The 27873-nt window shown below is 37.7% G+C and overlaps 1 protein-coding gene across 8 annotated transcripts in view; it reads right to left on the bottom strand.

The window, feature by feature from the left end:
* Positions 1–1362: 1362 nt before the first annotated feature.
* EPS15L1 (epidermal growth factor receptor pathway substrate 15 like 1) overlaps positions 1363–27873 on the bottom strand; it is an 80987-nt gene continuing 54476 nt past the window's right edge. For 5 of the 8 annotated variants that reach the window (XM_077805384.1, XM_077805385.1, XM_077805389.1 and 2 more), the window contains 3 exons: positions 14325–14530; positions 7984–8104; positions 1363–4655 (listed from right to left, as the gene is read on the bottom strand). In XM_077805384.1, coding sequence (XP_077661510.1) covers positions 4615–4655; positions 7984–8104; positions 14325–14530 — 368 coding nt within the window. In that variant the 3' untranslated portion in view covers positions 1363–4614. Of the gene's footprint in view, positions 4656–7965; positions 8105–14324; positions 14531–19850; positions 21339–27873 lie in introns of those variants that run through there. The other 3 variants (XR_013344546.1, XM_077805387.1, XM_077805386.1) reach the window with 3 other exon arrangements.

Below are 27873 nucleotides of genomic sequence, written 5' to 3'. Positions count from 1 at the left end.
CACAGTGAAAGCTGCATCAAAAGTATGAATGCTCTTAATTTCTTATTCAACAAACATTCATTTGTTTACCTTCCATATCATTTGCCATGAAGATGGTAACTAGCACACGGGGAGTGGCTGCAAACATTTTGTTTTGAAGTGATTGACTCAGAACAATGCCTATTGGCTCGGATGCTCAGTGACTGTCTTCTAACATGCATCCGATGAAGTGAGCTGTAGCTCACGAAAGCTTAGCTATAAAATAAATTTGTTCGTCTCTAAGGTGCCACAAGTCCTCCTTTTCTTTTTGTCTTCTAACAGACTCCTCCTTCATCCATGCACTGCAGCTGCACTGTCACTTTGGTATATGCTGGGAGGAATAAGAGTTAGTGTGGCTTGCAACCACTAAACTACTGGACACCAACTAGGGTTAGGATTAGTGGCAAATCAGTATAGGACCTTCCACACACAATACACCATAGTGTTAGGTTGTGTTTGGGGGGTGGGCAATCAGATTGTGGTGTGTTTTTTATTGAAGTTTGGGAGCTGGTAGGTAGCTTGGGGTTTTTGACACTTAGTGTCCCACTTATCTTTCCCCCTCACCTCCTGAGAGCCCTCTTCCTCACTCCTTTATGTAAAGAAAAAAAAGACCTATCAGTCTCTGTATTGGATCACTAGTACAGCACATCCTATTAGATTGTACATACCCTGAGGAAAGGAGTTTGAGGCATGTAATATGATTTGAAATGTACTTGACTACATTGTACTTCATAGTCCAAATAATTAAATGGAAGGAAGAGAAAGATCTGGACCCCATGCCTGTAAGATTAAGATGGGGCATTACAGGATGAGGGGATGTATAGTGGGGAGGATAGGAAGTTTGTTAAACTAGCTGAGGACATTGAAACTAAGATGAAAATCTTGGCTTCAATAAAATTAGAGAGCTGAATATATTTCTGGGGAGTAGTTTCAAGAATAACAGATGAGACCTGAAATGGTACTCTATTGTTAACACACCACTATGTACAGACACAGAGTACATGAAATATGGCAGAAATAATAAGGAATCAAAGGGATTAAACCTCTTTCAGGCCAGTGCATAAACACACTTCAATGTAAGGGGCTGTCTGAAATGCTCTCACAACTCCTCCCTATGCTAATTCCCTGGAAGGTTTAACATTATGGGACATAGTTTTTGTAGAAGGTGTGGTATAAGATCTTGTGACTGGATGGTATGCGCCAAGTGTGGTTCATGGGAGGGGGAAATAGTGTGGACAGGCCAACAACCAGAAAAAAATATACAACCTAAAAATGTAATTCTAAACAAGATTCACAAATTTGACCCAAGATAGTTTGTGAAATCAGGGACACGGAACTCCAAAAAAAAGTAACTTTACATTTATTATATTAAACAATAACATTTCTCTTCTTGTATTAAACAATAAACACATGGCAAAGATTAAAATTAAAAACACCTTTTCCCAATTTGTTATATGATATTTAAAGGATAAATATAACTACAGTAATGTACATATTTGGATAGACTAGTGAATTTCTGGTAAATGCTGCAGTTTCTACTTTATATTTTCACCTTCTTAGCCTGTAACTTCCATCAGACTAAACAGAGTCATATTAAGAGGGACATTAAGGAACATAGCACTGTCATCATACTAACAGCAGAAGGAACCATTTATATTAAGTTTCCCTTTTAAAGTTATTTAGTTTTAAAGGGAAAAGCAGAAGTTGGAGTAAATGAAAATTCTATTTTAAATGACTGCGGCATTTATAACAATTCAGCCTTTTATTTATACATCTTTCAAGTAAAAAGAACCATAAAATAACAACTGATAAAACAAATGTCAGCAATTATTAAAAGTTAACTTGTTCATCCTAAAAAACCCTTAACGTTTCCATCATGTTCAAAGCAGAATTTGTGACAAAATTTCCTTACTCAGAAAATGTAAATGGATTTGATTGTGAATGGGAGGTCTGTAGAAAAGATGTAAATGCTGGACTGTAAAGATTTAACTATTACTATTTGGTAATTTAATTGCGACTGGGATAGGACAATGCATTTATAATTACACAGTCTATTAGCACAGGTCAAAACAAAACATCTGTTTGACAGAACTTATTTTGGAACATTGGAATTAAATAGAAATGCATTTTCTGAGAGTCAGGAATAAAGACAAATGGAAAATAGGAATGATCCTTATACATGGAGAAAATGATGATTCCTAACACTTAGACCAAAATTCCATAAGTGCTGAATCTTCAGGACAAATACGGAGAAGTATTTCAAAAATAAAATGGTAAACCCCAAAAGGGTTACAAGAACCCTGGAAAAGCTAAAAAGCAAAGCTGAAGTGATGACAAGGTGATTTCTATGAAGTGTCTAACAATAGGATTTCACATAGACCAGGAAAAAAAAAAAGGGCCACACTTTAACAGATAAAGCTTGGAATTTCCTTACATTTAAGAACACACTATATAAAACAAAATACATTACAGACTGATCACTTACCCCACTTAAAAATAATTAGGCCAGAGGTTTCATAAGGAAAACTTTGCTGATCATATGAAGTCTCATACAACAGTACAGAAGTACCAGTACATCCCTTAGTATTATCTGTTGCTATGGTAGAACGGTTGGCAGTCCCTACAACAAGAATATTTTGTAAAAGCCTAGTTTCAATTGGATAAAAGTCTTCTTCCATTTCAGTCTGAAATGCAGTGTAGTGTTGCTGTGTGGTAATCAATGGTTGCCATGAGTCACCCCAGTAGCGACTGTACTTCATAAATGCAGATGTATATACTCAACACACACATACTACTATAGAAATCTAGCACCTTCTTTGAGATTGTTTTACATACTGTGGTCTAATGATTTCTCCCTGTAGAAAACAGAATCATCTTAATTCTTTCATTGAAGAAAAAATGCAATGCATAGTCACTTCTCCTAAGGCAAAAATGTAGGTAGAAACTGAGAAACAAACAAAACACAGTTTGAACCCAGAGAAGAGTGACTGTGCAACCAAAATGACAGACAAGAGATTGAGGAAAAAGGCATCTTCTACCACATTTTTACCTAATGTCCAAATATGAAGATATGTGAAAGATTCTTTAATTCAACAATAAAATATTCAACAAAAAACTAGGAGGCAAAGCTTTGTCTAATGCTGAGAGAAGGGAATGAGATGCCTTCCAACACAGACACATGCCAGCAGATTGGAAATGGACAGCAAGTGCAAGTGGACACAGGTGATAATATCCCAACCACACTGTCAAACGCCACCTTGGCAGATTTGTACTCACCTTTGACAGACAAACCTCTCAGGTGTCTCTGACATCTGGCAACAAACACAGCTTGTCGTGCCAATAACAGCATTATTGAATGAAATGACTGGAAGTTAATTTTTTTCTTTTGCCAGAACTTTGAAATTCTAACCACAAAGGTCTCATTTCCCGTTTCTGTATAGAAAATGCACATATGCATATAGACATATATACACATTTTTACAGTATATAGTAATATACTATATATTTACTGCATATACACTTTATAGCGCACATATATACTTATATACAACATATAGTTTGTGTGAATGTATACACACTATCTTTGTTATATAATTTATTGGGTATTTACATACAGATATACCTTATTTATTGGGTATTTACATACAGATAAACCTTATTTTTGTGTGCGTGCACACCAATCTGCTCAACCTGAAGTGAATCTACTTGTGGTTAAGATTTCAGTGTTTGGTGGAAGAAGGAAAGATTAATGTGTTCTGATAAATTTTTGCTTTAGGAGAAGAAGTGGAGTGATTTCTATAAAAAATGTTGCTTCTAAGGGTAGAGAAGAATGAAGATGACTGCTTTCTACAAGGAGAAACTTAGATATTACAGAAAGAAATCAGAGGGACGTTTCCTAGACTTCAGCCTTCTAAAATTTATCCCTTCTCTTTCCAAATTAAAACCATCTCAGAACAGTTTAGGGTTATTGCATGTTTGCAATTGTAAATGGATTAACTACATATTTTCTTGGATTCCTGTTTGGTTAATTTGCTTGACCTTTTGCTACTGGCTCATTCTCAATATTTGGCCACACAAGGCTATATACCCCAGAAGGTACAATCAAAGTTTATACTTGGTTATAATACTAAATATATATATTAGATAAATTCACTTTTCTGACTTCATACTGAGTTCCAAAAACATTAACTATCACAGAAGTAAGAGAAACAAGGTTGGTGAGGTAATATCTAACTGAATATCACAGAAGTAACACAATTATATTAGAAGATTTCAGAGATATGATAAAGTGGCTGAAATTCTTTCTATGGCACATAAATTTTCTGAGTAATCAGGCTCTTTAGCTCATCCACATGCCCCATTTGTGTGCAGAGATCCAGCAGTAGAATTCCTTTATAAATTGGTTTAAAGATACTGTTTCATTTGAGCAGAAGAGAAACAAATTATGTCACTCCCCCCACCCCCACACTTTACCACACAAAGACCCAAGCTTGAATGCAATCTTGTAACTTTCACTCCTCAGGCCTGGTGTATTCCAGAAGTAATGCTTTTACTCCTTGGGCTGCAGGGGAGGAGAGTGAACCTCCTAATGATAGGTTATGGAACGGCACTGCCAACTTGGAGAAGGTGGCTTGACCCTGCAGTCAGAGGTGAGGGCAATTGATACCATACATTGGAGGAGAGATGAAAGAGGAAATTACTATAAAAGCAGCATTTGCAATAAAAGTAAAATCTTTTAATTGTAAAGGGAGAAAAGCAGTGGCCTAATGTGGCTGTAAAATCAAAGGCATGACCCCTGTGTTCACGCTACACTTCGAAGGGGACTCAGATATTGCAGTTGCTTTGACACAGCACATGAGATTATTCAGCTGCATAAGGAATGAAAAATCCTACAAAGTAGGAACTGTTACTGAAAATGAAAAAAAAAATGAATCTAAAAGCTTTATATGCAGAGATACAGGTTTTTAAATTTCATCCTGCATCCCAACAGCCTATTTTTTCAACTTGGAAGAGCTAGATGTGTAAGAGAGGTACTAAGACAAATGCAAAATATATATGTACACAAGACAGAAAAAATACAAGAGAAGACAAAATAAAATAACAAAACTGCAACAACAGCTCAAAGAACAGGGGCAACTATCTCTCTGAAGCAATATGACTGTAGTAAAAGGTGGACTGAGAAAAGGCACATACTGTCTCATACAGCTGTTTCTGATTTGATCTGACTATATAGTTAGGATTACATCTACAGCCCTGCCATGTAAGTATATACTACAGTCAACCCCCTTTAATGGTAAAAACTTTGTATTGATGTTAGGTACAAGTAGATCTATTTGCTTTCATGAGCTCAGTGTGTCGTGGACCAAAGGAAAAGAGAGTGTTCTGAAACTTGAAATCAGACTTGATAACTTAGGGCTTGTCCATACAGTTAGGTAATGCGCTCTAATGTGCTTTAGAAATCACACCTCTGTAATGTGTATAGCACACTAATCAGTCCATGCAGATCTGTCTAGTGCAGCACTGGTTCAAACAGCACTACATTAATGCTCATTAACATAGTGCTTCTTGAACCAGTACTGTGTTAATTCACACTAGGGGTCAACGTGGACCAACTAATCCATAACACATTAGTGTGATTTAGAAATCACACTCACACAGAGTGCATTATACTATCATGTAGACAAGCCCATAAACTCTCCATAATATACTTTACAGAAAAACAGTTATGGTTGGAAGGGACCACATAGGTCATCAAGTACTGAAAGTATGGCAGGATTATTTCCAACAGTGTTCATGGCAGCTTGTTACATCAAATACAGGACAACACAGAAACATATGCGTTTTGTTAATATTTAGGGGTCTCTTCTCCCCTCATGATTCAAATTTAAAAGCCCATATCATTTGTAATAACATTAAACAGGAGTTACACACACATTCAGGGATCAGCAACTCTGTACAATGTCTTCTGAAATGACAGGCTTCAGTTTTGTCAAATATATTCTGTCAGAAGACCTTAAAATGGATGTTCTCAATTTAGGGTCGATTTTCAATGCAAATGCAGCATTGTCCTGAGACAATCAATGTTTAATTACATTTCTAGGTCTGAAAACTAGTCATCAGAAAAAATAATCCCTACTGGGATTCTTATGTCTGTGTGAGGAAAGTATCCAGAATGAGGCAATTAGAATGTAGGAATTGTTTGACTGGAAAAACAGGCACTAACATCATTGTGAAAGGAAAAATAAAACAAAACAGGGACACACAAAAATGTAAACACATTACAGAAGATGAAGAAATACAATGCTATCCAACAGAGAATGTTTTACAAGCAGAGGGCCACACTTTCGGACATTCAGAATGTTAACTAGCCAAAATGCACATGTACAGAATTGGGGATGCAAATACAGGTATCACAAAGAACATTTTGAAAATTTGGCCCTAAATGCCCACTCCATTTACAAACAAAACCAAAGCACAAGGCAAGGACAAATGAAGTGCTGAGATTCCTGTAATTTACCAGAAAAGGCAGTTTCTATAAATGAATAATTCACAGCAAAAAATACCATAAGTACTCATTTTATATCCGTAACAAGTAAAATACATGTTGTATTACCTCTATAAAATACATGTAACATCCCCCCTGAATTCTGGAAGTCTATAAAAAAGCTGGACATACTGGCCTAATTAGTGCTATCAGTAGATAGGCTGTTTTTTTAAGCCTATCTGTTCTACAAATATTGCTGTAACTTTTGCATGAATATCCATTTATTCTATCTATCTGGCAAATAAATTCTGTGTGAACTTGGGCTAGTTTAAAATAAAGAACTTTCTAGTCTGTACAACAGTTGTATAACTTTTAATGACGGGCAGCGAGATTAATCATCAACCATAATATTTAAAAATGAGAGCACACACTTAATCACTTCCGAGGTAGAGATTGTAACATAGTCAATTGGATCATACAAATAATAGCCCTATATTCTGCCTGTTGGAGCAAATGAAGGGAAAATATGGTTGCAGGGAAGACTGCAGTTCAAAATTAAAATTTAAAAAGTGTGAAATTGTTCAACATTATGTAGAAAAAGCCTCAAACACGATAATTCCTGTCTTCATGCTTGTTCATGGAATTAATCTATATTTCATCCCATGATTTAGAACTGAGTCATCATTTGTCTAATTTACAATATCAGGATCACTCCTTTTAATACCACCATGTACAAATATTAAAAAAAAATTTTATGCAAATAATCATGTTTAAATAAGAAGAAGCTATTAAGTCTCATAGGCTTTGAATTCAAAATATGATTGACTCTACACGAGTTATGTCGCTATGCATCTAATATATAAATAATCAGAGTTTCTTTCATAAGATAAGCCATATCTCACAGATGAAAGGTGAACACCTAAGAAATAATTTGCCCTAAAGTCTTTGAGCTAGGTGGTTTTATGGTCATTGGCCTACTATGAGTAATTAAATAAATGTAACAAAAAGAACTGAAATCTAAGTGATAATTTTATAAACATACCCTTTTTTTTTTTAACAAGTGTCATTTTCTATAATTTTATTATTCATACTGCAGCCTCAAAACAATGACAATGGAATTCAGGTAATAAAAGCCAGATTCACAAATTGCAGCTTATTGTGTGCAACACTGTCTGCATTATAACGAAACTTTGCTTTCAGTACCTTAGGGTCATACGTTACATTTCTTACAAGCAGTAACTTTTATCTAGGAAATATAATACAATTTTTACAGTGTGTTTCCTGTGCATTATGTACTTGAAAAGCCATGGAGAGCCCAGTTTGATATAACCAGCCAATCTTGTTATGCTTTGACTTAAAGGTGACTACAATTACTTAACAACATAAAACAAAAATTTTACAAAACCTTTTTTTAAAGGGTTTGACTTGCATTGGGTGGAGCCCAAAGACTTGTATTTAAGAGTTTGGCATATCAGCCTTACTGAGTGCAATAGCCAATTCAAGGTCTTCCTGTTCTTGTCTTCGCAATCGAGCCAGCCTCTCCTGCTCTGCTTTCTCACTCTCTCGCTTTGCCCAGGCCAGCTGCTGCTCCTCATTTCCAAACTAAAAAATAAAAACGGAAACTTGGTTAATAAACGAAAGAAATATAAACTAAGACAGCAGAAATAGTATGCAACATTAAGAAACGTGCATCAAGTAACAAGACGTATAAAGCTATCACTTTTAGGTTGAAACCAGAAATAAACTCATTGGTTTCCCTACTCCATTCACTGATCTTTTTACTTAATACCTTCCTCCTCCCACCCAAGGCATAAACTTTGCATGTTGATGTTGTCCTGCCTGAATCCAGGTCCCAAATGTATACAAGCGAGTGACCAGAAGATCTGGGGATAGAGAGGAACTCTACATCCATGGGCAAAATTACTTGGAAGAGTTTGAGGGTATAGCAGCCTACAACCATACTATGATGTTAGCCTCAAGCTGACAAAAATTGGAAGCTATTTACTGATATGCCACTACACTGTGAAGTGTTTTCTGTAATAGTTTCTGTAAATGGTGATACATGTTAATAATGAACCTGGAGACTGAAGATTTGTGGGAAGGTTCACCATCCGATCAAAAGTAAAATTCTGCTTTTGCAATTGTCTATAAAATAAATGCAGAGTTTTTCAGGCAGTACAGTAGCAAACAATATAACAGAATCCAAATGATTTTGCAACAAACACTAAAAAAATAAAATACATTTTAATATTCATCTTATTTTTTTTAATATTATCAAATAATTTCAATACATGGAAGCAATGTACAAAATTATTCCAATAATAAGCATCCCTAATATTACACAGAGTTTCACATATTAAAGAAGTGGACATTAAACTGATTGCATTGGATTTTGTATAAAATGTTAGAAATATTATTTTCTTATCAAAATAACATTTTATTTTACCTTTAAATAAAACCAATGATTAGTTTTTACTGTTTAATCTTTAAGGGCCCACTGTCCAGCAAACATGCACACAAATGTTTGCCGGATAGTAAGTATTTGCAAAACTAGTCCTTAGTTTTGTATTATTTCCACTGTTTAAAAAATTGCTCTGATACTTATTTGAATGTTCAGAAAAATGTATTATTTTGATTTTTTTAGAAGGGAAAAGCAGTGCATAGAATTCTAAATTTCACCTTTGGTTGAATCAAATCTGTATAAACTGTGAATACCACCTCCCTGGTCCATGATAGGACATATCTTTGAATGCAGCACAATACATAGTTGCACTAGTTTATTTTGCTACAGCATCCAGTACAAACTTTGTCTTATCCATATAGCCCTCAATTCAAGAAAGCATATGCTTAACTTTAAATAATAAATAATAACAATAATAAACATGCACTTATCTAGTTTATTATATGTATCATGTACATTTTCCCAAGAATCTACCTTTCCATTACACACTATATCCATGCTTCATATTATTTTTAACAAACGTATAAGATTACATTTCTTGCAGGTCCAAATTAATAATGTTAATCTATGCCCAATTCTCTCATCTTTTTAGTTACACTGTATTTTATCTTTATGTTATCCTGGCTGTTGGCAGTTCCTCCTGCTATTACTGCTAAAAAACTGATGTCAGAAAAGCAAAACTAGTAATACAAGTGCATTGCATCTTAGCAACTTGACCTTTGAAACCAAGAAACTGTGCAGTCCATTCCTATTACAACTTATTTCAGTGAATAGTAAATAAGGCTTTAAAAGCTCACTAAATTGTAAATATATGATTTTCAAGACAATGAGTGAAACCCTGACCCCAATGAAGTCAGACTACGTGGGGCCAGAATTTTACCAAAGTTTCCTAACATTTAAAAGAAAATCCTAGGGATGGGATTTAGGGTGAAATTATTGTTACTTTTAAAGTTTTAGAGATATAATGAGCTTCAGCTAATTGCTTTTGGTCTCAGATACTTTTTCAACATTTTGAAAAAGTAAGTTTACCAGTGGTGTTCATTCCTTAGGATAAGATGCATATTTCTAAAGACTTTTCTAAAAACAAACATGTTTATTTCATACATATCTGAAATCATGTTGTGTGGTTAGAAAAGCTTACTAAAAGAGTGACGTGGATTCAAGACAAAGCAAATCTTGATTTCTGACTAGTGTGGAACTCTTGATGATTGACATTTTTACATTATCATAACGTGCTAGCATGATCAAACATCATTTCAAAAGCATACTTTTGTATCAGTATGAAGATCCCTATTTATTATGTAAGTATAATTTATAATCACCACCATATTAAAAGAAGTTATTTGTTTTTAGAATTTAAACAACATAAGAATGACCATACTGGGTCAGACCAAAGGTCCATCTAGCCCAATATCCTGTCTTCTGACAGTGGCCAATGCCAGGTGCCCCAGGGGGAGTGAACAGAACAGGTAATCATCAAGTGATCCATTCCCTGTTGCTCATTCAAATTTTGATTGTACTTCTTAAATGCTCAAGTCACATGGGTTCTGAAAGTTCAGGTCTGTCTAAATGAACCTTAAATGGTCAGTGTTGGAACGTATAACCTAACAATTCAGTATCATCACTGTTCTATGTGCAGATTGTCCATAAAAATCCATTTTACCAAGCTAAAAATAAATCAGTATAACATTATTATTGCAGTCTATTTTTCCACAAAAGCTAATGTTGAAAGACAGATCTCACATGAAGATTTAATATGCATTATCAGAGGTACTTTCATTTGGTACAAGCTATCTGAAAACAACACTCAAATAATAAAGTATTGATATATTTTTCAAAATATTAGAACAAGTACATTAATGGCCTAGTATAAGCGGACGGAAGACAAATCATATGCAGGGAAAATATGTCTAATATGTGACAAAACTTCATATGCATTGAATAAAGAGCAATCTTTGAGCTTAGTTCCGAATGCTCTCTGTTCCTTGAAAATGAAAATGTGCTTTCTATCAATTGTTTGCAGTGGTGTTGTAGCTGTGCTGGTTCCAAGATATGACACACACAAAGTCAGTGAGGTAATATCTTTTATCGGACAAACTTCTTTTGGTGGAACGAAAAGATTGTCCCTTTGACCAGCTTCTGTTGGTGGAAGGGACAAATTTTACCTTCCACCAAAAGGAAGACTCACCTGGCTTGTCTTTTTCTACTGATTGTAAGATTATTGGAATTCTGCAATTTTTTCTACCAGTTATAAACTAGAAATATCTGAAAAATGAACGAACACAATGTTTTGTCAGCTCTCAAGACTCATGTTTTATGTCAATCCAAAAGTCAAGAATGCAATGGAATCACACTCATTAAATCCAATGGATAACAACAACTCAGTAATTCAAACAACAACACTAGAATAACAATTAAAAAACTAAAGGAAATCCTCAGCTTCTCTTTGCTTGTAATCATGCAGAATTCCAACTAACCAACATGGCAATTGCAGATCCTACAGCTCCACACTTCATGTCAGACAACATACTGTAAATGGAGTTGTTTGCAATTTTCATAATCGAGAACAGGTTCCTCCAACCAACAGATAAGCACAATCCTTTCCCAGGTTTATGAGATATCTGGCTTACTTATGACTTCACAAAGCACGAGGTGAAGTATTACTAAGCGTGGAAACGTGATCCTGTGTTGTACACAACCAGAAAGAAAATAATGTTGAACAGAACAGGGAAACAAATAAACCTCTCTTTTTTTAAAGGAGCACTTAGTGAAGAGATTTCTCAGGGCAATAGAGAGCATTTACAAATGCAAGTTTAAATTTGTTTTATCGGACTAAATACTGTCCAGCGACAAGAGTTAACCTAAGCTATGACCAGCTAAATGATAAATGGTTATTCAGATCCTATTTTTTTTCTTCTTTCCAAGGTTGATCCTATCTCCTACAACCCTGATGGCACAGGGGCATAAACACAAACTTAAATGGAAGAAATGACACTGGTTAATCATTTGGTATAAATCATTGATGACTTACTCAAGCCTGCCAGCTAAGAAATATTTGTACTCTGTAAATACAATAATCACCGCTAGGTAACAGTAATTCCATTTTTATGCTTAGACATTACATCCTTGTTCCCCAAAAAAGAAACTAGGTACCATTCCAAAAAATTGCAGATAATGCAAGCTTTGTGTCTGATTTTTATTATGTCACCATTTTGTATACAGTCACAGAATTTAACTGCATACCAACTTTCAACAGACTTTTGCTAATTATGGTAAAGTTTAATAATATTTAGAGCTTTGATATTTTCAGATAAACTAAAGAATTGATGGCAACTAAAAAAATATGCACAGAGGACCTCAGCTAAACATATATCAGGGAGGAGAATGAGACACGTTTTACTGTTAACTGAAATACTGGGGGAAACTGTTTAAAAATTAATACCACTTGAGATTAAACTTTTTAAATAAAAACCAACGCCTACTTAACAGTGAAATACGTCCACCAGATTTAAAAAATAGACTGAGTTGGTAATTTTATTGTGTGGCAGTGCAATCCAGAACAAAAAACTTAAACACATGAAAGAAGGAACAGGATGGAGGCTTTGTATGGAACATATTTTCTATTCACCACCAGTAGCATTTAGAACATCTATTCTCATACTACTTTTGAAGTCATTGTAAATGTATCTGCCAACACTAGAAACAAAGCCAGGCTTTTTGAAAATTTGGTACTTACTCCCGGAAAGGCACTTGGCTTTGCAGTAAGACCTTTTGATCTTTTCTAATGGGGTGCAATATGGATGTTAATATACTGGTTCTATAAAACAGACCTTAGTTTGCTTTGTTTAACAAGGGCTTCTCTATGTAAGAACATAAGAATGGCCCTACTGGGTCAGACCAAAGGTCCATCTAGCCCAGTATCCTGTCTTCCAACAGTGGCCAGTGCCAGGTGCCCTAGAGGGAATGAGCAGAACAGGTAATCATCAAGTGATCCATCCCCTGTCGCTCATTCCCAGCTTCCCAACAAGGATGGCAAACAGAGGCTAGGGACACCATTCCTGCCCATCCTGGCTAATAGCCATTGATGGACCTATCCTCCATTAATTTATCTAGTTCTTTTTTGAACCCTGTTATGGTCTTGGCCTTCACAACATCCTCTGGCAAGGAGTTCCACAGGTTGACTGTGCGTTGTGTGAAGAAATACTTCCTTTTATTTGTTTTAAACCTGCTGCCTATTAATTTCATTTGGTGACCCCTAGTTCTTATGTTATGAGAAATAGTAAACAACACTTCCTTATCTACTTTCTCTACACAGGTCATGATTTTATAGACCTCAATCATATCTCCCCTTAGCCGTCTCTTTTCCAAGCTGAAAAGTCCCAGTCTTATTAATCTCTCCTCATACGGAAGCTGTTCCATTTCCCTAATAATTTTTGTTGCCCTTTGCTGAACCTTTTCCAATTCCAATATATCTTTTTTGAGATGGAGTGACCACATCTGCACACAGTATTCAAGATGTGGGCGTACCATGGATTTATTTAGAGGCAACATGATATTTTCTGTCCTATTATCTATCGCTTTCTTAATTATTCCCTGTATTCTGTTCGCGTTTTTGACTGCTGCTGCGCATTGAGTGGATGTTTTCAGAGACCTATCCAAAATGACTCCAAGATCTCTTTCTTGAGTGGTCACAGCTAATTTAGACCCCATCATTTTATATGTATAGTTGGGATTATGCTTTCCAATGTGCATTACTTTGCATTTATCAACATTAAAGTTCATAAAATACATAATCAGTAATTGAAACAAAATTCCACAGCTAATTCCACTCTCTCTTGTATATGTCTCTTTATGATTCATATTCCAGTGCATACAGAAAACATTGTGACGGGATTGTCAGAACTTTTTCACAAACAGTTACAAATACTATATGGAACCCTTTGTTTTAAGGATTTACTTTTCAGGATATGGTGAAACTGCTATATAAATGTCTTCAACAATTATTTCTGAGGAATGTTTACATCCTGGCTTCCAAAATCAATTACAAAGCAGCCTCCATGCAACAAAAACAGTACATAGATTTTGCTACAAATATCTTGAGAGAAAAGGCACACTGTAGTAAAATAATTTAAAAGAAAACAAATCCTTTTAAAATTGAGTATCAAACTCAAAACTCCTTTATTATTGAGAGAAAATGCCTTTTTACACAGAAATATTAATACAGAACTACAATGGGGACAGCATGAAGGTACTAAGACAGAAGCCAGTGGACAGTAGGTCTGCAAATAAAACAAAAAAACTAAGAGTTTGCGGCAAGCAGAGCAGAAAGTGGTTTGCTCAGAGACAATGAACTTAACTTACAGAGCTGAAGTCTGCAAAACCCAAGGAAGAGTCTTTAGAAGTTTTACTTGAAGAGGAAGGAGCAAATGGATCTTTTCCACTAAACGGGTCCCCAAACCCCTTTTTACTTTGAAACGGGTCACTGCTCTCAGCCCCAAATGGCTGGAATGGATCATGGGGCTTGGTAAAATCTGCAGACCCGAGCTGGCTTACAGGAGTACTTTTACCTGGAAAGTTCAGGAGAAGAAAAAAAAAAAAAAAAAAAAGAAGAAAAAGAGAGGTTACTTACCATGGAAAATGCAAATCCCTAAGTAGGAGATTGTCCTTCATGCACTTTTACTGTAATATCATCCTTTCTTCTTGGAATAATCTAAAAGATAACCTGATATCACAGCACCCATTATCCCTGCAAAAGGTCTCAACAGTTGTTTCTCTCTTCATGGATTTTCATAAATGTTATTTGTAAACACTTGCAATAAGTTTATCTAGATTTATGAAAATACTATTGACAAAATTTAAGAAGATAGAAGACCAATATATAAAGGCATTTGATCAAAAATATTTGTCAATTATGACTTGTAGTTAACTTCGCTTGATTAAAGGTAGAGACATTTTAGTTTGATTTTGGGTCTTTCATTAAATAATAAATAAGAATGAGCACTAAGGGCCAGATTTTTAAAGGTATTTAGGGACCTAATGTCTAACAACTTTAAAAATCTGGCCTTTAACGCTTTACATTTCCAAACACTGAACAACTATGTTAAACAATCAGATTTTCCTAAACAATTACTATTATCTGTATATATATATTTTCTTTTCCAGAACTGGTTCATCCATCCACATTTGCAGTGTACAGTATATGCACAATGAGGAAAATAAGTTGGTGAGGAAACAAAGAATTGTTTAATTGTGTTTGATTGTGTAACCCTTACCCTTGTTAAGCACTTATTCTTATAAGCATTGACACTGACTTTAATGAAGTTAATGGGATTACTTGTGTAAGTACTGACAAGCCTGAATAAAGGTTCCATATTCTAGCCTTGATATTCAAATTCTTGATATTAAATATGCATTAACATTTTTCCAAGGGCATTTTCCTGAGCTAAATAATAAACCAGGTAAGAATAAAAACTGACATGGTCTCCTAAGCTAGCACTCCTCACAGATGTACAAACAACCCTTAACTCAGCTCCCCTAGAAACAAATATCTGACTTGACCCTTCTTGATATAAAAGTCAAATCAGTTACAAAGTACATGGAGAAATTTAAAGAGAACTCCTGGAAGAGATTCCAAAGGATAAAAAACAGCACAAATTAGGGCTCATCAATACAAAACTTAGTTCACAGCAAGCTGGGGTGTAAATCTACCTGGCACTAGCCTGATGTGCACTGTATTCATGTGGAATCTGCTGCTGTGCATTAAAAGTTCAGTACTGCGCTCTGAAACAGGAGCAGACTATGTTCTTGTCTACACAAGGAAAAAGCCTGCGTTAATTCCCTGAGTAGTCCAGGATGGAACTTTTAGTGCATGGTAGAAGGGTCCACATGGATACTTAGGGCTCACCTACACTCTGAAGTTAATGAACAAAAGGAGTGAATTTAACATGAATGAGAGTGTCCCCATAGGGGTTTAATGCAGAGTTTACATTAGAGGACTATATTAATATGAATTAGGAACCTTTTAGTTCGCATCTGTAGCATCCACACAGTGCAGCATTTTAGTCTGAACTGCAGGGCAGTGTAGACAAGCCCCAAGTGTTTGTATAGCCCTTTTTTAATGCCCTTGGTGCATATAAAACTATGAATTCCAGACCTTCCTTATTTTCTTAAAGCTCTTTTATCCAAGGACCACACAGATCAAATTTTCCTTAGTTTATGAAATCCGAAGGGAACAAAGACATTTATTATCAGCTACTGCTAAGAAAGATAAAGAAGACTAGAATACCTGGTATTCTCAGATGGTTTGCCCATTCAAAGTAGTAACCAGGCCCGCAAGATAAGATCTATTTTGACTATTAAAATAATTTGTTTGGAATCATCCAGTCCTTTGATATGTAACTTAATATGAATTCTGTAATACATTCACTCCAGGATGACCTTATATAAAAATAAGAATTGAGTTCAAGCTCCAAGTATTTTAGAGGATATAAAAACATGCTTTATAATAGCTAGGTGAGTCAGTCTTATGTCCTCTCAGAATGCACAGTGAATCAGTAGGAGGTGCTGATGACTATTATTCAGTGCACACAACATTCGGGGAAAATTAATGCAGCTTAAAACAACAGGGGCTGTCTCAGCTAAAAAATTTAATTCCTATATAGTATTGTATGGTTCAGATTAATTTTAGAATCATAGAATCACAGAATATAAGGGTTGGAAGGGACCTCAGGAGGTCATCGAGTCCAACCCCCTGCTCAAAGCAGGACAAACACCAACTAAATCATCCCAGCCAGAGCTTTGTCAATCCTGATCTTAAAAACTTCTAAGGAAGGAGATTCCACCACCTCTCTACCTAACGCATTCCAGTGCTTCACCACCCTCCTAGTGAAAAAGTTTTTCCTAACATCCAACCTAAATCTCCCCCACTGCAACTTGAGACCATTACTCCTTGTTCTGTCATCTGCTACCACCGAGAACAGTCTAGAGCCATCCTCTTTGAAACCCCCTTTCAGGTAGTTGAATGCAGCTATCAAATCCCCCCTCATTCTTCTCTTCTGTAGACTAAACAATCCCAGTTCCCTGAGCCTCTCCTCATAAGTCATGTGTTCCAGTCCCCTAATCATTTTTGTTGCCCTCCGCTGGACACTTTCCAATTTTTCCACATCCTTCTTGTTGTGTGGGGCCCAAAACTGGACACAGTACTCCAGATGAGGCCTCACCAATGTCGAATAGAGGGGAACGATCATGTCCCTCAATCTGCTGGCAATGCCCCTTCTTATACAGCCTAAAATGCCATTAGCCATCTTGGCAACAAGGGCATACTGTTGACTCACATCCAGCTTTTCATCCACTGTAACCCCTAGGTCCTTTTCTGCAGAACTGCTGCCTAGCCATTCGGTCCCTAGTCTGTAGCGGTGCATGGGATTCTTCTGTCCTAAGTGCAGGACTCTGCACTTGTCCTTGTTGAACCTCATCTCATTTCTTTTGGCCCAATCCTCTAATTTGTCTAGGTCCCTCTGTATCCTATCCCTACCCTCCAGCATATCTATCACTTCTCCCAGTTTAGTGTCATCTGCAAACTTGCTGAGGGTGCAGTCCACGCCATCCTCCAGATCATTAATGAAGATGGCCCCAGGACCGACCCTTAGGGCACTCCACTTGATACTGGCTGCCAACTAGACCTGGAGCCATTGATCACTACCCGTTGAGCCCTACGATCTAGCCAGCTTTCTATCCACCTTACAGTCCATTCATCCAGCCCATACTTCTTTAGCTTGCTGGCAAGAATACTGTGGGAGACCGTATCAAAAGCTTTGCCAAAGTCAAGGAATAACACGTCCACTGCTTCCCCCTCATCCACAGAGCAATCTTATTTTCTTTCTACTGTTGACTATGTAAAAAATGTAAAAATATATTGTCAAAGCTTTAAAATTAACACATTCCAATGTTTATTTATATCAAAATCAAATATTTTCTAACCTGTCACAATCACTTGCCCTCATTAGCTGTACAGTAAGTTTAAAACATTTAAAAAGTGAGGTTTTTTTAGTTATGTGAAGGCAACGAAAAATATTATTACAACACTTTTATGCAACCTCCGTGCAACAGCAGAAGTTGCAAAAAACAAAAACCCCACCCCCTAGACATACACACACTATTTCCTTGAAACTTTCCAAACAAATTAATATTAGAATAAGTATGAGAAATTTGATCCAAAAAGGAATTTATAAGATGCTAAAAAACATAGGTTAGGACGTAATAGCTTTTATACCCTTAACTACAGAGCTGCTCCAGCAACAGTACCATTTTATAATGATTCTACATAAAGAGAACCCTTTTGGTTATGTCATTTGAATATCAGAAAGTTACAGCATCAGAAACTAGTTCCAAGAATTGATTGCCCATTGAAATTTTATTAATATTTTGCCTCTGCATTTCCTAGTAAATAGGGTGGAAAAATTATCATCTTGACAAAAGTACTTATCGGTGACTCCTAAATATTCTGAGTTGTTTATAAAGGTATAGAAAGATATTGCTGTTTTAGGTATTCTGAGACCATCAAAAACCCTGTACTGATAAGTGATATCTAATACTGAGCCTTGGTCTACACTACGAGTTTAGGTCGAATTTAGCAGCGTTAGGTTGATTTAACCCTGCACCCATCCACACAACCAAGCCTGTTTAGTCGACCTAAAGGGCTCTTAAAATCGATTTCTGTACTCCTCCCCGGCAAGGGGTTTAGCGCTAAAATCGACCTCGCTGGGTTGAATTTGGGGTAGTGTGGATGCAATTCGACAGTATTGACCTCTGGGAGCTATCCCACAGTGCTCCATTGTGACCGCTCTGGAGAGCACTCTCAAATCAGATGCACTGCCAGGTAGACAGGAAAAGCCCTGGGAACTTATGAATTTCATTTCCTGTTTGGCCAGCGTGGTGAGCTGATCAGCACAGGTGACCATGCAGAGCTCATCAGCACAGGTGACCATGGAGTCTCAGAATCGCAAAAGAGCTCCAGCATGGACTGAATGGGAGGTACTGTATCTTATCGCTGTATAGGGAGAAGAATCTGTGCAGGCAGAACTCTGTTCCAAAAGACGAAATGCCAATATATTTGCCAAAATCTCCAAAGGCATGATGGACAGAGGGTACAGCAGGGACACATAGCAGTGCCACGTGAAAGTTAAGGAGCTGAGGCAAGCCTACCAAGAAACAAAGGATGCAGGCGGTTGCTCTGGGTCAGAGCCCCATACATGCTACTTCTATGATGGGCTGCATGCAATTCTAGGGGGGGCCCCTACCACTACTCCACCACTGTCTGTGGACACCTGCAAGGGGGGAGTCTCACGCAACAGGGATGAGGATTTTGTGGAGGAGGAGGAGGTGGTTGAGGATAGCGCACAGCAGGCAAGCGAAGAATCCCTTCTCCCCAGCAGCCAGGAACTGTTCATCACCCTGGAGCCAATACCCTCCCGAGGTGGGCTCCCAGACCATGAAGCTGGAGAAGGCACCTCTGGTGAGTGTACCTTTGTAAATATAATACAGGGTTTAAAAGCAAGCGTGTTTAATGATTAATTTGCCCTGAAGACTTGGGATGCGTTTGCGGCCAATATAGCTACTGGAAAAATCTGTTAACATGTCTGGGGATGGAGCTACAGGTACCCAGCCACTCCACCCCAGAGGATTGCCCAAGCAACAGAAGGCTGGCATTCAATAAGTTTTGAACTGTAGTGTGGCCTTGTCCTTCCCTCCTGCCCTCATCCACCACCCGACCCGGTGCTTCCCTCCTCACCCACCCCTCCTGGGCTACTTTGCGAGTTTTCCCCCTATTTGTGTGATGAATTAATAAAGAATCCATGATTTTGAAACAATAATGACTTTATTGCCTCTGCAAGCGGTGATCAAAGGGGGGAGGTCCGTTGGCTTACAGGGAAGTAAGAGTCAACCAAGGGGACGTGTTTTCTTTAAAGAGAAACAAACAGAACTGTCACACCATAGCCTGGTCAGTCATGAAACCGGTTTTCAAAGCTTCTCCGATGCGCAGGGCACCCAGCTGTGCTCTTCTAATCTTCTAATTGCCCTGGTGTCTGGCTGAGTGTATCGGCCACCAGGCGATTTGCCTCAACCTCTCACCCCACCAAAAAAGTCTCCCCCTTACTCTCACAGATATTGTGGAGCACACAGCAAGCAGCAATAACAATGGGAATACTGGTTTTGCTGAGGTCTAACCTAGTCAGTAAACTGCACCAGTGAGCTTTTAAATGTCCAAATGCACACTCTACCACTATTCTGCACTTGCTCAGCCTATAGTTGAACTGCTCCTTACTACTGTTCAGGGTCCCTGTGTATGGCTTCATGAGCCATGGCATTAAGGGGTAGGCTGTGTCCTCAAGGATAACTATAGGCATTTCAACATCCCCAACGGTTATTTTCTGGTCTGGGAAGTAAGTTCCTTCCTGTAGCTGTTCAAAAAGACCAGAGTTCCTGAAGAGGTGAGCGTCCTGCACCTTTCCCAGCCATCCCATGTTGATGTTGGTGAAACGTCCCTTATGATCCACGAGTGCTTGCAGAACCATTGAAAAGTACCCCTTGCGGTTTATGTACTGGCTGCCAAGGTGGTCTGGTACCAAGACAGGGATATGCGTTCTGTCTATCACCCCACCACAGTTAGGGAACCCCACTGCAGCAAAGCCATCCACTGTGACCTGCACATTTCCCAGAGTAACTACCCTTGATAGCAGTAGCTCAGTGATTACATTGGCTAATTGGATCACAGCAGCCCCCACAGTAGATTTACCCACTCCAAATTGATTCCCGACTGACCGGTAGCTGTCTGGCATTGCAAGCTTCCAGAGGGCTATAGTCACTCGCTTCTCAGCTGTGAGGGCTGCTCTCATCTTGGTATTCTTGTGCTTCAGGGCAGGGGAAAGCAAGTCAAAGTCCCATGAAAGTGCCCTTACGCATGCGAAATTTTCGCAGCCACTGGGAATCATCCCAGACCTGCAACACTATGCGGTCCCACCAATCTGTGCTTGTTTTCCGGGCCCAGAATCAGCGTTCCACAGCAGGAACCTGCCCCATTACCACCATGATGTCCCAATTGCCAGGGCCCGTGCTTTGAGAGAAGTCTGTGTCCATGTCTTCATCACTATTGTGATCGCACTGTCGTCACCTCCTTGCCTACTTTTACAGGTACTGCACATACTGCAGGATAATGCGCGAGGTGTTTACAACGCTCACAACAGCAGTGGTGAGCTAAGGGGGCTCCATGTTTGCCGTGGTATGTCATCTGCAGGACAGCAGAATTGCAGTGGAAGCGGTGGATGACGACGACAGTAAGCAGTCCTACTGCACCGTCTGCTGACAGCAGTATGGGTTCTGCACGGAAAAAAGGTGGAAACGATTGCCTGCCATTGCTTTCATGGAGGGAGGGGCAACTGACGACATGTACCCAAAACCACCCGTGACAATGTTTTTGCCCCATCAGGCATTGGGAGCTCATGCCAGAATTCCAATGGGCAATAGAGACTGCGGGAACTGTGGGATAGCTTCCCACAGTGCAATGCTCCAAAAGTCGACGCTAGCCACAGTACTGTGGATGCGCTCCGCCGACTTAATGCGCTTAGTAGGGACACACTTTTATAAATTCAACCTAATTTCGTAGTGTCGACACACCCTAAGTGGTGGCCAAAGAAGCTCATCATCTGCACTTAAAAAACCTGGGTACAATCACTGTTCAGAGAGTCCAGACTGAGGCTGAAAAAGAACATGGACTTCCTGCCCTCCAATTCTTTATAAATGCCAAGGTATGGCAGAAAAAAATGGATTTGCTTGCAATTTTGCTAGGTTCTTCCTCTGATTCTGCTCAGCCAGTTGGTCCTCATGATGCACTTGAGGAAGAGTGCTCATGGCAAGTTCTTTATATGCCCTATGTTGCACTTCTAGTTAATACAACAGATACTAGGTACTGTTTATAAATGTCAACTTCAGGTTTCAGCCTCATGGTCAGCCAATATATTTTTAAAAACAAGGCTGATCAAATTAGCAGATTGTCCTCAAGGTAAGGAAATTACACAAAATATACATGAATTAGCAGCAATATTAGCTTTCTTCACTTCTAATATGGACCTTCTTTCATGCCCTTTGCCAGTTTCAGATTGTCTTTGAACTCCCCTAAGCCCCACCTCATTATATTCATAACACATCCCACTCTTGGCCACATCTGATGGGAGATCTCTCTCTCACATACACCCATGCAAGCCTATTCATTAAAAAAATACGGAACTCTGCATTTGGACTATTACTGTTAAAAGATAAAAACTGTCATTTGTTGAGTTCTTCAACAGTCCAGGCTCTACAGGCAAGAGGATCTTATGTGCAAACACAATTTTATTTTTTAAAATAATTAATTTTGGCTACAAGCAAAATTGGAATATTTAGGTTTTCTTGCCTGAAAACCTAATTTGAGATTCAGGCTGTCCTTGAACAAGTCCCCTTAAAAGTGTGGTTTTTAGTGTGCTCTCTAACCCCAAATCAGGCAAATTCTCCTCAGAAGCACTTGTGCATTTCCATTTAAGTCAGAGGGCTGCAAGGGTACACAAGAGGAGAATTTGGCCCTATAGCTTCTAATACCAAACCCCACTGGGCAGATTTGTAAAGAGCGAGCTTGTTCCATTTTAAGTGGTCTTTTCTTAGCTGTTAGATTTTCTGTTGCTGAAATCACTGTTTGGAATCAATAACTGGAATTGTGGTCCCAGGTCTTGCAACTTATTTGCTCATGAAAACTGTTTTTTCTAAACTGTCTACTTTAATGTTTTGCATGAAGCTCCATGGTGGGTTTCGGAGCACATGTGAAGAGCATCGGAGTTTTTTGTGCTTCATATTTAGCTCAGATCACAAAAGAACGAATCTGCTGCAAAAGGAAGTGTCACTATGAATATTATGGAGTTACTGTTAACTTAGAAGTCTTCAATTTCACTTTATGTATACTGTTTTCTTCATTTTTTGTATTAAACAAACTTATCTCAAGACAGTTTTCATTTGGTAATTTATTTTGAAGCAACACATGTCAAAGATGGAAAAGTCCTGCTTCTAACCTGCAACACCTTTTTAGGCAGTGCTCACCTTGGATAAACCAATCCCAGTGACCACTTACAGGTGATGGATTCTCTCCAGTGAAGGCTCTCCTTGTGAAGGCCCTCCACCTGGCAAATATGCTCTGATTCTGAAAGCTGGAAAATGTTTGCTTTACTGAATTAGGTCTTCCAATGTACTAGTTTCCTTCTTACCACTGCCCTCCAATTAATCATCTTATTTATAATCTTATCATTGGCACTCAAATGCTTCCCTTTGTAATGCAGCATGTGCCAAATTCTGTATTGATTTATAGAGAGTTGCACCAGGTACTTAAGTAAATGTACAATGGGGTGCACAGCATGTCTTTGGCCCTACATGTGTGCAATTACAAGAACCCAGGCTGGTATGAGAAGCATGGTACAAGTTATTTTTCATATTGATACAAACAGACCAAAAAAACCCCAAAACCCAAATCAAACCTCAAATTCCCAACAAAATTAACAGAACAAAGCAAACAATGGTAACAGAAAATTGGTAAACATATGTCGTTAATGATGACTGAGTAAAGAGGACAGTTTCAACTTTGATTCCTTGGAGATTAAATAAATGTGCAGTTTTACAATGAAATTCATATAGTAAAATGCCTTTTCAGGTTTGGAAGTAGGAAAATGCAAATAAACATTTGCAGTTCTTTCTTATTATGTCAGTATTTTAGCTAACAGCTTCAGGGAAAAAAGCTTTACAAAAAAGCAAAACAGGTCCTATTCTGAAACCACAGCAGTTTCAGCAGTTACCCAAGTGGTGCACCTAAACCACACAGAGGACTCACTTCAGCAAAAAGATGATGAACAAAATGATTTACCACAGTAAATGCTGTTAACTTAGTAATGAACTCCACCCATACTAAGCGCTTATCTTAATTTCATACCCCAAGACCAGCTTTAAGGCAAGTGACATGGGTGGCTGTTTAGAGGCAGCACTGGAGTTCAGGGTGAATATTTATTCTCAGTATCTCACTGAGGCAGCACTGGTGTAGTGTGCTATTATAGAATTTGGCTTATCAATGAAGCAGTGGGATGGAGTAACAACACATTTACGCAGAAATGAAGACCTTGATCTTTTCTGATAGATTTTGTTAGATTCTCCATTTAGGGTCTGAGCCTAAAATTTCTCTCAGAAATACAAAAACAATAAAAAAGATATTTTACTGTATTACATGATAAAGAGCGTGTGACCATATAATTATAATAATACACACACACAGGGGTAGAGAATTAAGGTTACACATATCACACTAAATTTAGCACAGACTGATTTAAGCGCTTATATATGCAACTTTAAATGTACCCAAAGTAGCTTTTTGAATGGAACTTTCTACGGTGCAAAAAAATAATAAAGAGTAGAAGGTTCACTATCTAGGATTTCAGATTTCTGCTAGTTTGCAGAAAAATTGGCAGTAATGAGTATAAAATCCATAATCTGGACACTACTTGTGACAGTACCTGGATTCCTGTCTCATGCAACTCGGATATGCAAGAGGAAGCCTCATTCATGCAAGCCTTGGGGACTGCAGTGTTTGTAAAGTACTTCACAGCATGGCTCCTCCTTGGCACCTTACCAACTGTTCAGCAGTCAGTCCTAACTTTAATAAACTTGTTTCCAAGCAGCTAAATTATCCACCCAGTCCATAGACGTGGAATGCACCTTTCCTTAGCTGGTCACTTTACAAGCTTATAGAAAAAGGAGTACAAATGTACTGCACATTTTCAGTATGTGATCATAACTCAGTAAAACCAAAACTATTTTTTTTTCAGAATACTCTGATATTTCTCCTCAGCAAGGGCTATTTCCTTGCCGTATTTCAGACTCTCAGCTATTTTGGCTGTAGAGCTGTTCACAAAATAAAAAACGTATATATACACACATTTCCCTCTCTCTCCTTGTACACAAAATTTTTGCAACCACTTTTACTTAAACTTAACAAAACAAAACAGGCACCCCTTTGAAAGACATTAGACCTGAAAAAATGTCTCTGGAAAAGTGAAAATTTCCAAAAGTTAGGAACCTTCTAAAAGAGGAGGTTAGAATAGAAATCATTATGCAACCTTGACTATAAGTTGCTACTGCTGTATCATTTTGTTATGTTGGGGAAAAATGAACAGGTAAATTATCTTCTGAACAACTTGCTTCATCAATTAGTACTGAACTATCATCTTCAGAATAATAGATCATCATAAACAACAGAATCAAAACGTGAATGGAATTTTTAGTTTGTGGCTGGGCCAGCTGCTCCACCCATGAGTCATTTATCCTACACAACAAGGGATGCCTGTATTGTAACCTAACTGTCAGGTCTTCTGGAAGTCATGAAAAAAATACGCCTTCCTGTCAGTCACCAACTCTAAAGCTGAGGTTCCTGCTCACAGCCGCAAAGGAGGAGGAATTGAGATGACTGGGGACTGCACCACCTTTTTATAATCATGGGCATCAACTTACAGAGCCATGAGCAGGCATCCACACTATTCCAAACATGCATCCAGAAGGTTACAAAGCTCTGCAAAACCAGAGGTGCTTAGCCATGAGTGGGAATAAGGTCAATACCTTTTTGGTTGAGGACCTAATTAAATAAAGCCATTTTATATTCTTCCTGCCTCCCAAAGGAAGCCATCCACGTGGTTTGAATTAACACAAGTAAATAAAGTACAGCCCTGAGTAAAGAGGAATATAAAACTTTAAAACTGCAAGGGAAGTTTAGTATTTGCTTTTGTCTTGTTAACCAATTTGCTCAGTGTAAATTCTTTATTTCAACTATACTGCATAATTAATCATTGTTTCACATCAAAAACAAGTATTCTCTTCTTAAAAGTAATCTGAAGAAATACATAGGCCAAATACTGTGCCGAGTGATATTGCACTGGATGCAAGTCAGTAAAGGATTTAGCCTAAATAATAGAAATGTGATAAGAGTTCAGATAAGCCTTTTGTATTAAGTGTTCAGGCAATTAAGATTTTTATTAAAAATATGGCTTTTTAAGAAAATTAGGCTAATGTATCCACAGGACATATAGCGTTCAACCTTGGTTTTCAATATTTTATCAAGAAATTGAACAAAATTTTGTCCTAATTTCCATCCAATTGAGAGAGATAGGAGAGGAAAAAACAAACACTACTAAAAGTGTTCTTGTGCAATGCAAAAGGCAGTGCTGACCTAAGGTCCTTACCCCTTTGTACACTCTGAGAGTACTAAATCCTGAACTATTTTTACAGATCTAAAAGTTTCAGAAGATGTCAAATAGCCAAACCATAAAATACCTTAGATTTAGAGAAGTAACATTTGAAAAATAACTATGTTTATCATTAACATAAAGGAGGAGGAAGCTCCAAATATAGAAGAGAGCAACCGATGTCAGAATGGTCTAGAATGATAAACCTGATATGTATATGAATACATACCTATACATTTCTATGTAGTCATTCATCCACTGTAGCTCCAGAGTCAACCTGTGCTCACATTTTCTGTCAATAGAAATTCACACTTGGGATGTTAAAACTGGGGCCTCTGCCCCCTAAACAGTCCATAAGAGCCATGTAGCATATGAACTGCACAATAATGGAAACAGCTCATCCTAGGGACTGACTACCATTCCCATACCTCTAGCTCTTGGGAGCTCTTTACTGTGGTTGACATAACCCGCTCCAACTAACTTACATGTGTTGAAGCTATGGCAAAGCCCCTGTCTTCAGTGTTAGAGAAGTATCTTTCCTGCAGATGATGGAATAATGTACACAACTGAACTTGGAGTTTGCAGGATAGTCGGATAAAAATATTGTTTAAATTGTATTTAAAAGGTTCTTGACACTTTTACACACATTGCAAGGTTCAGATACCATCTGCATTCATCTGCCAGCTCATGAGGAGAGGAAAAGGTCATATAGGACCTGATCTAGCTGCTACTGAAGTCAATGGGAGACTTTACTGCCTTTATTGGTAGTAGGATAGGGTCTTAATGCTTTGAAATGTAAAGAAATTTAAAAGGGTCTCAGAATCAAATATGTTTAATAAATCTGCTTTGGAAAGGTCAATTATTTATTTTATTGTTCATGTAAGCTCTGATCCTGAAAAGGGATGCGCTTATGCAGACCTTAATGCTGACACTGAATCCTGCTGAAGCCAATAGAGCTCCAACAAGTTGATCCCTTTGAAAGATCAGGGTCATACTTAATTGAAGCCAGCTCAGCGGGAGGTTCACAGTTTTCGTCTTCTCAGGATTTCTTGTGATATTTTGACAGCTCAGAAATAATACCAATTATAAGAACAACGTGGGAACGGAATTAAAGTCCTTCACTCAAAGGCAGAGGTGCTAACCACTAACCTTTGAGATACCAGTTTATAAATTCAGTTTCCATAGTAGACAAGACTCACAGATACAGAATGAAAAAAAAAAAAATCTAAAATCTTGGCTAATTTCTCCAGCTTTGGTGAGAGTCTATAGTTTAAAATTTTACCAAGCATATATAAAAGTAAACATAAAATATATGGCATCAAATAGTCCAGGAGAATGGGAAGTCCTACTTAATATTTATTTAAATATCTAGATTTTTTAAACAAATAATAGCCAAGCAATTTCTATTTAACACTGAGTTTAACACTTACTTCCTTGAATTCTAAAATATTATGTGATTATTTTCCAGCAATTTGTTACTTTGTTAGTGTACCAATAAAACATGGAAGTGCGGCATACTAATGGAGAATGTATTATCGCTGCAGACATCAACAGTTCGTACATACAAAAAATAGATTAGTTATTGAGATATAAGACATTTAATTCAAATTCCA

The sequence above is a fragment of the Eretmochelys imbricata genome, chromosome 25, assembly GCF_965152235.1.
Source record: "Eretmochelys imbricata isolate rEreImb1 chromosome 25, rEreImb1.hap1, whole genome shotgun sequence".
Taxonomy (NCBI): domain Eukaryota; kingdom Metazoa; phylum Chordata; order Testudines; family Cheloniidae; genus Eretmochelys; species Eretmochelys imbricata.
This window is presented reverse-complemented; position numbering and strand designations above follow the sequence as displayed.